This window comes from Hyperoodon ampullatus (assembly GCF_949752795.1).
Source record: "Hyperoodon ampullatus genome assembly, chromosome: 1".
In the NCBI taxonomy this organism is placed as follows: Eukaryota; Metazoa; Chordata; class Mammalia; order Artiodactyla; family Ziphiidae; genus Hyperoodon; species Hyperoodon ampullatus.
The window spans coordinates 167968829-167982478 of record NC_136914.1 but is presented as its reverse complement, the minus strand read 5'-3'; the positions used below and the strand labels follow the sequence as shown (position 1 = coordinate 167982478).

The following is a 13650-nucleotide window of genomic DNA, read 5'->3' as shown; positions in this document are numbered from 1 at the left end:
ATCACCCAGAGAGGTGATCATACAGAGAAGGCAATGTGATGATGTAAGCAGAGAGATATTTGAAGGTGATTTGCTGCTTGCTTTGAAGATGTGAGGCAGGGCATGCAGGCAGACTCTAGAAGCTTGAAAAAGTACGGAAACATATTCTTCCCCAGAGTCTGCAGAAGGAACAAACCCTGCTAACACATTGACTTTAGTCCAATGAGACTATCATCGGACTTCTGACCTCCAAAAGAGAATAAATTTGTGTTGTTTTAAGCCATTAATATTGTGGTAATTTGTTACAGCAGCCGTAGGAAAGGAGTACAGATTTTGGAATCTGAAAGTATCCCTCTTTCTGCCTCCCTTTGTCCTCAGTTCCAAGACTGAGTTTGGGACATCATTAGCACAGGATTATTACTCTTGGCTAGTCTTGGCCAGAGTCTGCAAGGAGGCTGCCCCAAAGAAGAAGCAAGATTTGAGAAGGGGTGAGGTGAGTTCAGTCATCAGAAGAAAGATGTTTTTCTAGCTCCAAACTATGGCAACTCTACTGTAACAAATACTAAAAATATGAAAGTGGTTTGGAAGTGGGTAATGGGTAGAAGTTGCAAAAATTTTGAGGAACATGATGGAAAAGTCCTAGATTGCCTTGAACAGACTGTTAGTAGAAATATGGGTGTTAAAGACTGCTGGTGAGGTCTCAGAGGAAATGAGGAACATGATTTGGGAAACTGGAGGGAAGGGGGTCTGTTATATAATGGTAGAAAGCTTAGAGTGTGTCCTACAATTATACAGAAAACAGAACCTGTAAGCCATGAATTTGGGTATTTGGTTGAGATTTCCAAGCAAAATATTGAAGGTGTGACCTGGTTTCTTCTTGGTTGCTTTTAGTAAAATGTGAGAGAGGAGCGGAGAGAACTGTTACAAAAAGGAAGCAGAATTTGATTTGGGAAAATTCTCAGCCTACACAGATTGCAAACAATCCTGAAGTTAAGAGATCCACTGCCAGGAAAGCATGCTCTGGAGAGCTAGCCAATGATGTAGTTGCACAGCTTTTTTTTTTTTTTTTTTTTTTTGATTAAAAATGTTTTAAATTGTAGTAAAATATACATAAAAGTTATCATCTTAACCATTTTTAAGTGTGGATAGACTTTTGCTAGTACTTGGAAAGTATAAAAGGTTAGCACATTCAAGTACATAGAGGGCTCTTTGAAGGGGTGTAAGACTCAGAAGCCAAAAACAGATGAAATTATTCAGGAAAGATCTGTGGAGTAGCCTGTTTTTTAATAAAGTGAATCTCCGTGACCCACAAAGTTTTTGAGAATGCTATACCAACAGAAACATTGTCAAGTTGGACTAAAAGGGACAGAGGACAAAAATGAAAAGACTCTCAAAGTTCTACAGGCAGAAAACATGCTGAGAAAAACTACTCAGTGGCAGACATGTGTTATTCTTCATGAAAAAGGATGATTCCAAGGGTGGAAAGCTCCAAAGAGGGAGCCAGGGGTCTAGAGGGCAGAGGCATGAGCCGTCTAAGTTATTTCCAGGCTTTGAAATTTAATGGAGTTTGCCTAGGTGGACTTCAAAAGTGATTAACTGACTCTTTTTCTTCATTTTCTCCCTTCTTGAATGAGAATGGATCTGTTGCCCTATGCCTGTCCCACCACTGTATTTCTAGAGCACAAACTTGCTTTCTAGTTTCACAGCTCCACAGGTAGAGGATTTTGCCCCAGGACACATTACATCCAGAACTGCACTCATAATTTAGATGATTAGATATGAGATTTTAGACTTGAGTTGATACTGTAATGGGCTGAGACTTTGGGGGGCCTTGGAATAGGTGAAGGTATTTCTCATGTGGGATGTATGAGTCTTTGCGGACTGGCAGTGGACTCTGATAGGTTGAATAATGGTCCCCCATAAAGATGGCCAAGTTTTAATCCCTGGAACCTGTGAATATGTTGTACATAGTAAAAGGGATTTTGTAGAATTGACACATACTGACATAAAGACACAAGACCTTTGGGTCAGAGATACAATTTATTACTCATAGCAAAAAAAAAAAAAAAAAAAAAAAAGGAAAACTAAAAGCTGGTTCTTTGAGAAGATAAACAAAATTCATAAACCATTAGCCAGACTCATCAGGAAAAAAAGGGAGAAGACTCAAATCAATAGAATTAGAAATGAAAAAGGAGAAGTAACAACTGACACTGCAGAAATACAAAAGATCATGAGAGATTATTACAAGCAACTCTATGCCAATAAAATGGACAACCTGGAAGAAATTGACAAATTCTTAGAAATGCACAACCTGCCAAGACTGAATCAGGAAGAAATAGAAAATATGAACAGACCAATCATAAGCACTGAAATTGAAACTGTGATAAAAAATCTTCCAACAAACAAAAGCCCAGGACCAGATGGTTTCACAGGCGAATTCTATCAAGCATTTAGAGAAGAGCTAACACCTATCCTTCTCAAACTCTTCCAAAATATAGCAGAGGGAGGAACACTCCCAAACTCATTCTACGTGGCCACCATCACCCTGATACCAAAACCAGACAAGGATGTCACAAAGAAAGAAAACTACAGGCCAATATCACTGATGAACATAGATGCAAAAATCCTCAACAAAATACTAGCAAACAGAATCCAACAGCACATTAAAAGGATCATACACCATGATCAAGTGGGGTTTATTCCAGGAATGCAAGGATTCTTCAATGTACGCAAATCAATCAACGTGATACACCATATTAACAAATTGAAGGAGAAAAACCATATGATCATCTCAATAGATTCAGAGAAAGCTTTCGACAAAATTCAACACCCATTTATGATAAAAACCCTGCAGAAAGTAGGCATAGAGGGAACTTTCCTCAACATAATAAAGGCCATATATGACAAACCCACAGCCAGCATCGTCCTCAATGGTGAAAAACTGAAACCATTTCCACTGAGATCAGGAACAAGACAAGGTTGCCCACTCTCACCACTCTTATTCAACATAGTTTTGGAAGTTTTAGCCACAGCAATCAGAGAAGAAAAGGAAATAAAAGGAATCCAAATCGGAAAAGAAGAAGTAAAGCTGTCGCTGTTTGCAGATGACATGATACTATACATAGAGAATCCTAAAGATGCTACCAGAAAACTACTAGAGCTAATCAATGAATTTGGTAAAGTTGCAGGATACAAAATTAATGCACAGAAATCTCTGGCATTCCTATATACTAATGATGAAAAATCTGAAAGTGAAATCAAGGAAACACTCCCATTTACCATTGCAACAAAAAGAATAAAATATCTAGGAATAAACCTACCTAAGGAGACAAAAGACCTGTATGCAGAAAATTATAAGACACTGATGAAAGAAATTAAAGATGATACAAATAGATGGAAAGATGTACCATGTTCTTGGATTGGAAGAATCAACATTGTGAAAATGACTCTACTACCCAAAGCAATCTACAGATTCAATGCAATCCCTATCAAACTACCACTGGCATTTTTCACAGAACTAGAACAAAAAATTTCACAATTTGTATGGAAACACAAAAGACCCCGAATAGCCAAAGCAATCTTGAGAACGAAAAATGGAGCTGGAGGAATCAGGCTCCCTGACTTCAGACTATACTACAAAGCTACAGTAATCAAGACAGTATGGTACTGGCACAAAAACAGAAAGATAGATCAATGGAACAGGATAGAAAGCCCAGAGATAAACCCACGGACATATGGTCACCTTATCTTTGATAAAGGAGGCAGGAATGTACAGTGGAGAAAGGACAGTCTCTTCAATAAGTGGTGCTGGGAAAACTGGACAGGGACATGTAAAATTATGAGATTAGATCACTCCCTAACACCATACACAAAAATAAGCTCAAAATGGATTAAAGACCTAAATGTAAGGCCAGACACTATCAAACTCTTAGAGGAAAACATAGGCAGAACACTCTATGACATAAATCACAGCAAGATCCTTTTTGACCCACCTCCTAGAGAAATGGAAATAAAGACAAAAATAAACACATGGGACCTAATGAAACTTAAAAGCTTTTGCACAGCAAAGGAAACCATAAACAAGACCAAAAGACAACCCTCAGAATGGGAGATAATATTTGCAAATGAAGCAACTGACAAAGGATTAATCTCCAAAATTTATAAGCAGCTCATGCAGCTCAATAACAAAAAAACAAACAACCCAATCCAAAAATGGGCAGAAGACCTAAATAGACATTTCTCCACAGAAGATATACAGACTGCCAACAAACACATGAAAGGAGGCTCAACATCTTTACTCATTAGAGAAATGCAAATCAAAACTACAATGAGATATCATCTCACACCAGTCAGAATGGCCATCATCAAAAAATCTAGAAACAATAAATGCTGGAGAGGGTGTGGAAAAAAGGGAACCCTCTTGCACTGCTGGTGGGAATGTGAATTGGTACAGCCACTATGGAGAACGGTATGGAGGTTCCTTAAAAAACTACAAATAGAACTACCATATGACCCAGCAATCCCACTACTGGGCATATACCCTGAGAAAACCATAATTCAAAAAGAGACATGTACCAAAATGTTCATAGCAGCCCTATTTACAATAGCCCGGAGCTGGAAACAACCTAAGTGTCCATCATCGGATGAATGGGTAAAGAAGATGTGGCACATATATACAATGGAATATTACTCAGCCATAAAAAGAAATGAAATTGAGCTATTTGTAATGAGGTGGATGGACCTAGAGTCTGCCATACAGAGTGAAGTAAGTCAGAAAGAGAAAGACAAATACTGTATGCTGACACATATATATGGAATTTAAGAAAAAAAATGTCATGAAGAACATAGGGGTAAGACAGAAATAAAGACACAGACCTACTTGAGAATGGACTTGAAGATATGGGGAGGGGGAAGGGTAAGCTGTGACAAAGCGAAAGAGAGGCATGGACATATATACACTACCAAATGTAAGGTAGATAGGTAGTGGGAAGCAGCCGCAGAGCACAGGGAGATCAGCTGGGTGCTTTGTGACTGCCTGGAGGGGTGGGATGGGGAGGGTGGGAGGGAGGGAGATGCATGAGGGAAGGGATGTGGGAACAGATGTATATGTATGACTGATTCACTTTGTTATAAAGCAGAAACTAATAAAAAATATATATATAATAAAGAAAAAGAAAAAAAAAAAAAAAAAGGAGCCAGAGCAGCACTGTGGGTTGGTTTCCCATGCTCCAATTCCCACAGGTGTTAGCTCTGCACACAGTGGGGGCTGCTGGTACATCCTCTCACCCTTCCCTACAGGGAGATTACTCATTACTACTGGAATGCACGCAAATGTCTCCAGGGAGGTAGGAAAAGGCTTTATCTTTACTTCCCTGGCATGTTTCTTGGGAAGATGTCTCTAGTTTCACCATTCTGGAATGTCTCCTTACACAAGTGTTCTTAGCTTAAACACAAATACTTTCATTCAGAGGATCCAGACTGTGCAGAAATGTGAGCTATTCATGGAAAATTGTCTTCCAACTGTATTTTAAGCACCAAGAAGGGGGAAAAAATCTATTACCTTTAATAGAATAGAAAATCTGAAAAATCAAATACTTCAATAATGCCAAGAGTGGCTGATGGAAAGGAGCTGCTAACCTTTATGATTTTAGAGAAAGACCACGTCCAAAGAAACATCACCCAGTGGGGTCAGGAAATATGTAAAGAGAGGCATAAGTTGAAATTAGTTTGAGGAAGACATATTAAGCAATTAAATTGCTTAATTTTCAGCAATGATGTGAGTAAGCAACATCAATCAATGCCGGTTGTGGATGCCTATAGAGATTATTTGACAAAATCAGATTTTTAAATGTAAAAATGGCAAAGAAATTTGCCATACATTTAATTATTATTCCTGGGAATATGACCTCATGTTACAGTTATTAGATGTTATTGATTTTTTTTCTCCAGCAAATGCAAATGGAATATCCATTTACTATGTATCATGCAAGATGACACAATCTCTGCTCCTATGGAGCATGCATTTCAAGATGGCAGGTTGACAGAACTAGTAATCACATAAACAAATACAAATATTACAAATTACATACTACCAAGAAAACAAAGAAATAAAAGGAAGAATAAAGAAGGATGTACCCAAACTAAAGTGGTTAGGAAAGACCTCTATAAAGAGGTAACATATAACTCAATCTATTCTCAAAATAAAAGTCAGAGTGAGTTTTTTAAAACCTAATTCACATCATGTCTTTCCTCCACAGAACCCAACTGCTCTCCATTTCACTGACAAAAATCCAGAGCCCCTATAATGGTCTAGAGCCCTTCATGATTTGGTCCCCAAATAGTTCCCTGACCTCCTTTCTTATTACTTTCTATAGCACTTATTATCTTCTAAATATTATAAAGGTTATGTATTATGTTTATTGTCTCTCTCTCTCTCCTTGCCAGAACATAAGCTCCACTAGAGAATGGTCTCTGTTTTCTTCATTTCGTATCCCAAATGTGTCTAGAACGGTACCTGACCTCTAATAGAAGTTCATTAAATTTTTGTTCAATGAACATAAAATTACATTATGATTTTATTAGTATTAAAATATAACAAAAATAAAAACAAAGTTATCACATACACTGCTATATTAACATTTAAATACAACAGATAAAAAAATCACAAAATAAGAACTGCAGAAACAAAAACCAGGTAAGATTTGTTTACACAACATTGTAAAGCAACTATACTCCAATTAAAAAAAAAAGATTTATTTAACGTGGTAGGTGTGCTTGCCCATTCATAAGTTCATTCCAGTCTGGAACACAGGAGGATAATGCTACTCGCAGATCTGCTGCGCCATTTAATCCGTTCCTTTCCTTTGCTTTTAACTGGGTTAAGACAGAAAACCCTAGTTCACACAAATTAGTTGCTGTGAATGGTAATAATAGCAGGATACTCCTTCGACTTATCAAAGGAAAGTCTTCCTTTATCTTAATCCAAAATGCTGATAAACTTAGTGTTTCATAATCATTCTTCAATGTATATGAAGAACTGAGCTGCAATAATTCATTTTCTTCTTCAGGCACCAAGTTTAACTCAATTATTGATTCTGGGTTTCGAAAAGCAAACGGATCTTTTACCCAACAATTCTGTCTTAATGTTTCAAATTTCTCTTCTGGGAATAAATGGCTAAAGGTTTGACAGAGAGAAGTGAGGTGCAACAATATCTCTAGTTTTATTTCTTCCAAAATGTTTTCATTGACAACATTCTCTTCAATGTGCTGCAAAAACCTTGGAAACATGTAGTAGCTAGGATGGTTGCTTTTAAGCCTCGCTTGCCACAACAGTAACGCCTTCTGGAATCCTTGGATACGTTCGGCCTGTTGGAATATGTCACTGTTTTTCCCCTGTAGTTTTAAACATAGTTCATTAAGGATGCCAAAAATATCAGTTAAATATGCCAGTTTCGTTACCCAAATATCATCCTCAAAAATAGTTGCTAAATGAGACTTCTTTTCAATGAGAAAAACGTGGATCTCATTCCTGAGTTCGTAAACCCGGCTCAGTATTTTCCCTTGAGACAACCAACGAACTTTGGTGTGATACAGTAAGTGGGTATAATTAGCTCCAATCTCCGAACAAAACGTTTCAAGAAGTCTGCTGTTTAATGAGCTTCCTTTAATAAAGTTAACAACTTTCACTGCCTTTTTCAATACTTCCATGAGCTTCTGGGGAATCTCTCTGGATGCTAATGCTTCACGATGTATAAAACAATGATTCCACGCACCACTAGTAACTTCTAGCAATTTTTTAATTACTCTGCTCTGTTTTCCAGTGATGTTTGCTGTTCCGTCACTTGTAATTCCTTTGCAGTTTTTCCAATTTAATTTATACTGACCAACAATGCACTTTTCTAATTCTGTGAAAATATCTAATCCACTTAGGTGAGAAGTTAAGTTTAAACAACACAAAAAATCCTCCATAAAATCGCCTTGCCACGCATATCTGACATAGACTAAAAGTGCTGTGCAGCTTCCAGTATCTGTGCTTTCATCAAGCTGGATCGCAAAATCTATTCCTGACTGTAACCGAGTAATAAGCATTGCCTCTAAATGTTCAGCAATCGTACAAATTCGAAGAGATATTGTGTTATCGCTAGGAATCATTTTTAATTTATCAGCAGATTTATCATCAAAAATTGTACGCACCATATCCAAACATGCTGGAAGAATAATTTTTTCAGCAGCTGTGTGAGCCATTTTCTCTTTTGCCACACGATACGCAACTAAATATGATGATAATAAGGTTTTCTCACTAACAGTAGTAGAGCAGCTAAGAAATTGTGTTGATGACTTTACATCTATTTTCTTTCTTTGAAAATATTCAAGAGGCTTATCAATAAGTTCAGCATGCTGTGTTTCTAAGTGCCTTTTTAATTTTGAAGGTTTTAAGCTTTCATTTGCAAGAATATTATTACAAATAACACACTGAGGTCTGTCATTTTCAAAGGGTTTTTCACATTTGATAAAACCATATTTTAAATAATCTTCATTATAACGCCTGGCAGTTACTTTTTTCTTTTTGAAATGTGGCTCAAACGAAGTTGATGTTTGCAGATTAGAGTCAATAGTTTTCTCAATATTGTCACTATTCATACTTCCAGACCCAGCAGTAGAACTTGAACATGCTTCTGCATATTTTGCTTCATTATTCCTCTTTCTTTTAAAAAAGAAATGATCCATTTTAAAAGCAATTTTGAATAAAATATTATAATTGCCACTAATATATATATATATATATATATATTTTTTTTTTTTTTACAGCCTAGATAACATCTTTCCAAAATTGCAGTTTGCAACTGAATCTCAGTGGAACATCTCAGACTTCATATCCAGTTGCAAGTCATGGTAATATACAACTAGACTGCAGATCAACCTTGTTATTATGAAAACCAAATAAGACATCAGTGGACAAATGACTGAAAAACCATTTCTTAGGCAATCAATGCACATTCTATTCATCATATCCCCTCCATCAAATATCTTTCCACATATTGAAACTGACCTTAGTGTTCCTTGCAAGGTGTATAATTCTGGCAAAGGATTCATGCAAAGCACTCTGATATTTTATATTTTATTTTGTTTTTAAAAATGTTCGTCATGACTCACAAAATTGATTTCATGACCTACTAAATGGGTCACATGCATAATGCGAAAAACACTGATATAGAGACGTTTTCCTCTTTTGTGTTAGTGCCTTGACTATGTCTGTTTGATGATCAAAGAAACTAGCTGATCTGCTAAACTGCTGGCTGATACAGAAACTTTCTTGAAGTGGTAGGTATATATCATTCCTGATACTTTTTGATGGGAAGGGTTTTTAAGAGTGCCAGTATTGTCTGATCTCATGAGGTTCCAATGAGGTTTTCCATGGGTAGGTCAACTATAAGGTTGGAGTTGGTGACATATTTTTAGAACTGTCTTGGAATGCATCCTTGACCTGGGAATAAGACCAGAGATATGACATTAAGCATTACAATACAGAGAAATAGTGTTGCCAGCTATAGGGACCTTTACAGAATCCAAGGTCATGGGTGCTGAAGCAAAAAGCTGGTAGCTCTCAACACAATGTTATATAGGATTAGGCCTTTTTCTGTAAGGCAAACCACCTCAACCAAGATTGGGAGATAGAAAAAATGATGTAAGACCTGGGAGTCGGCATCAGGAGATGCAAAGTACATTGACAAAGCTAAACACAGCAAACCATGGAGAAGCACAGCTCATTCACTATATATATTTCCTCTTAGCTCAGTTTGGCCATGCTCATCTTGTAAGTACTTCCCGCACTGCTCTCTTTGAACTTAGGATATTTGGGTCTTATCAGCATAATACAGCACTTCCTTACAAACCTCTCCATCAAGTAATGCCACTTTGGGGAGGGGGGGAGGAGGAAGGGTAAAGTCTTACATTTACTGTAGTGTTTATTAGAAATTAAACATTTTAAGTGTTAACAATTTTATCAGGACTGTTTGCATTAACTAGATTTTCTTATTTTCTGTAATTCTTGATGCTCTGGCATGTGTGTTCTCACTAATCATAGAGGGAACTAATCCTCCCAGGGTTGGGTAATTCCTAGAGATAGCAAACTTGACTGATAGCTCAACCCAGGAACACAACTTTCATATGCAAACTAACCAGTCCAGAGCCAGCCCTACCCACACTTCCCCACCCTCCCAAATCAGGTTCTTATTCTCCAGATACTCCCCTGCCCTAACTACCCCAGAGCCAGGTAACCATGAACTAGGGACAGCCCCCATGCCCTGAATCCTGGTGAAACTGTTAAGAAAGCCAATCTGAAACCTGCTTAGCCTGCTTGGCCAATTCCTTCCTGAGAAAACCACAGTACAGGCTTTTCCACATTTCCCCTTCTACCCCCTCTCCCTCCTGCCCAATCCTGGTGTTTCCCATGTGGCTGCCCTGTATGGCATGGCGCGGCATGCCCTACCTCCTGTTTCTAGGGATCTGTATAAACACTACCTACTTCATGACAGCCATTTCTGTGTCTGTTTGCCTTATCATGCCTGATTAAAACAAATCGTAGGTAAATCATTTTTACTTCATCTTGGTTCTGGTTACAAAGTTACAAAGTTGCATAGTTTGGCTCTAATCCTATTTTCCACGTAATGTCTGTTATTTTTTAGCATAAATTTTGCATTCCACGAGTTCTTCTAAGTCATAGTGTTAAAGCTGAAACACCCGTATCTCGAGATTACTTTTATTACTTGCCTGGTGAATGGATTCCCCCAATCACTTGAAAGGAAAATTGGAATCCTTCAGTTTTGGGGACACACTAAATATTTGTCATTCTAGCTATCACTCATCCTTCACCTGTGAGTGAAACAGTATCATACAGTACACAAGTAACATATAGGTTTCAGGAATACCAGGCAGCACTCAAAATATGCTACAAATTGTCTGAATGCCATCGATTTTCATCAGCCTGTCACCACTGTATTTATGTGGTGGCCTAATCTTTTAATAAAGCCAGCTTTGAAAGAGGCATCAGAGCGGATGGTGACCTTGAAACAAGAAAGATGTTGCCAGATGGGGAAGGCCTTAGTAAGATTCTTCCCTGAGACTTCATTACTTATTTTTAACAGTAAACTTGAAGGGAACTTACAGTATGTTATGTATACTGCACTTTTTAAAATTTTAATAAGCTTTATTTTTTTTGAGAGCAACTTTAGGTTCACAGCAAAACTGAGCAAAAGGTAGGGATTTCCCATATATTTCCTGCCCCCACCTATGCACAGTCTTCGCCATCACCAACATCCCCCACCGGAGTGGTACTTGTTACAGCTGATAGACCTACAATGTCACATCATAATCACCCAAAGTCCACCCTTTACCTAAGGTTCACTCTTCGTGTTGTACATTCTATGGATTTTGACAAATGTATAATGACATGTATCCATCATTATGGTTTCATACAGAGTATTTTCACTGCCCTAAAAATCCTGTGCCTCTGCCTCTCTTCTTTCCTATCCCCACTCCCACTGCCACCAATCTCTAATAGTCACTGAATTTTTTTTTTTACCAGCTCAGCTCCACAGTCTTGCCTTTTCCAGAGTGCCATACCGTTGGAATTATATGTATATAGACTTTTCAGATTGGCTTCTTTCACTTAGTAATATGCATTTAAGGTTCCTCCATGTATTTTCATGACTTGATAGCTCATTTCTTTTTAGCACTGAAAAATATTTCATTGTCTGGCTATAACAGTTTATTTATCCATTCACCTACTGAAAGACATCTTAGTTGCTTCCAAATTTTGGCAACTATGAATAAAGCTGCTATAAACATTGGTTGCAGGTTTTTGTGTGGACAAAAGTTTTCAACTCCTTTAGGTAAATACTAAGGAACCTGACTGCTGCATCGTATGTACAAGTACATTTTTAGAGGATCCCAGCAAAGGTTGTGTATCCTTTTGTTGCTGGAGCTTGTCAATACTGTGGAAACAGATTATGCTTTATAGATAAAGCATAGATGTTGCTCAACTTTTTTTTTTTTGCAATGGTGCCAGCTTTTGTTAACATAACTCACACACGCTGACAGACTTCAAATAGTGCCAAAGGGACTGCTCTAGGATTTCCTGAGTTGTGATGGCCTACTCTGGTACTGAGTTATTCTATTGATGTCTCTGATATGAACTGCCAATAAATAGAACCAAGTCAGAATTGAGGGGTAAAGGTGGCTGGTGAGATGGGTTACACAATTTAGTATAATTCAGTGAGAAAGAGTGACGTGGGGAGCTGTCAAGATAAGACTATTTGGTCAGTTTGGCATTGGACAAATACTAAATCTTGAATTTAGGAGCAGATATTTTATATGAGACTAAAAGCTTTAAAGGGCATTCTAGAACAATGTTGTTGGAATGCAGCTTCAGCAATGTAGCAGGAAGGTGGCAGCAGGAACCAACTGAGAACACTTTGCTATAGGGAGTAGGGTTAAGTTGTAATATGCAAGAGATCAAAATGTATAACCTTGTCTCTAGGCTAGCAGTCTCTTGGCATAGTTTTCCGTGTTTAGTAACATAAAGCATTGGTGTCAACAGGAAGACCTACAAATAGGGGCAAAAGTCAGGGTTTATTAGGATGGTGGCATTTTTAGATGTTGGTTGCCTTAGGAGGGGCTTGAAAATATCAACTTGATTAGTTGTTATATTATGAATGCTTTAACTAGGACAAGTTGCTAGAGATCTAATGTATATGGTACCTGATTATTACACTTAAAAAAGAGTACATATGGGGGAATTCAGGGCCTGGTCTGAGAAACAGGCAAAGTTTTTCTTGGAGGTCTTATATCCTGTCTGCCAAGGTAGTTAGTAGGACTAAAGAGTTTATGGCAGACGCCTACTGGATGTCACAGCATGGTGGACAGCATCAATATATTAAATCAGGGGCTTCCCTGTGGTGCAGTGGTTGAGAGTCCGCCTGCCGATGCAGGGGACACGGGTTCGTGCCCCGGTCTGGGAAGATCCCACATGCCGCGAAGCGGCTGGGCCCGTGAGCCATGGCTGCTGAGCCTGCGTGTCCGGAGCCAGTGCTCCGCAATGGGAGAGGCCACAACAGTGAGAGGCCCGCGTACCGCAAAAAAAAAAAAAAAAAAAAAAAAAAATATATATATATATATATATATATATATATATATATATATATATATATAAAATCAGAACTAAACTGCTGAAAAAGCAACTGCATCTAAATCTCTTTGATGAATAAGAAGAGATGAAGAGCAATTCACAACAGCCTTGAAGCAATCTGACTCAGATATATAACTGCCCTTAACAGCTGAAAGAGAACACTTATTGATTCTTCCTGTCATAATGAAGGATGCTCACTTGTTTTTAATGTTCCTTCTCTCCACATGAATTTCAAACCACTACAATTTTATCCTGTATGCCACCTCTCCCCAGATATTTTATAGACATTTACCTTACACAGTTAAAGAAAAACAGTGTTAAAACGTTCTCCAAAGTCTTTTGTTTGCCCTCTCTTTTCTTTATCTATGTCTCTGAAAGGTGCCTTAATGGCAAGTCACAGGAATTTGGAGGGACAGGTTCAAACCTGAGGGTTTTGGTCTAACCATAAGTTTTGGAACTTTAAACAGAGATATTCTCAATTAGAA

The 13650-nt window shown here is 37.9% G+C and overlaps 1 protein-coding gene across 1 annotated transcript; it reads right to left on the bottom strand.

Annotated features, from left to right (window-relative positions):
- Positions 1-6735: 6735 nt before the first annotated feature.
- Positions 6736-8223, bottom strand: FAM200B (family with sequence similarity 200 member B; the record flags this gene model as incomplete). The annotated part of the gene is made up of 1 exon (XM_079711599.1): positions 6736-8223. The coding sequence occupies one exon, from the start codon at positions 8221-8223 to the stop codon at positions 6736-6738; it is 1488 nt and encodes a 495-aa protein (XP_079567725.1).
- Between the last annotated feature and the right edge of the window lie 5427 nt (positions 8224-13650).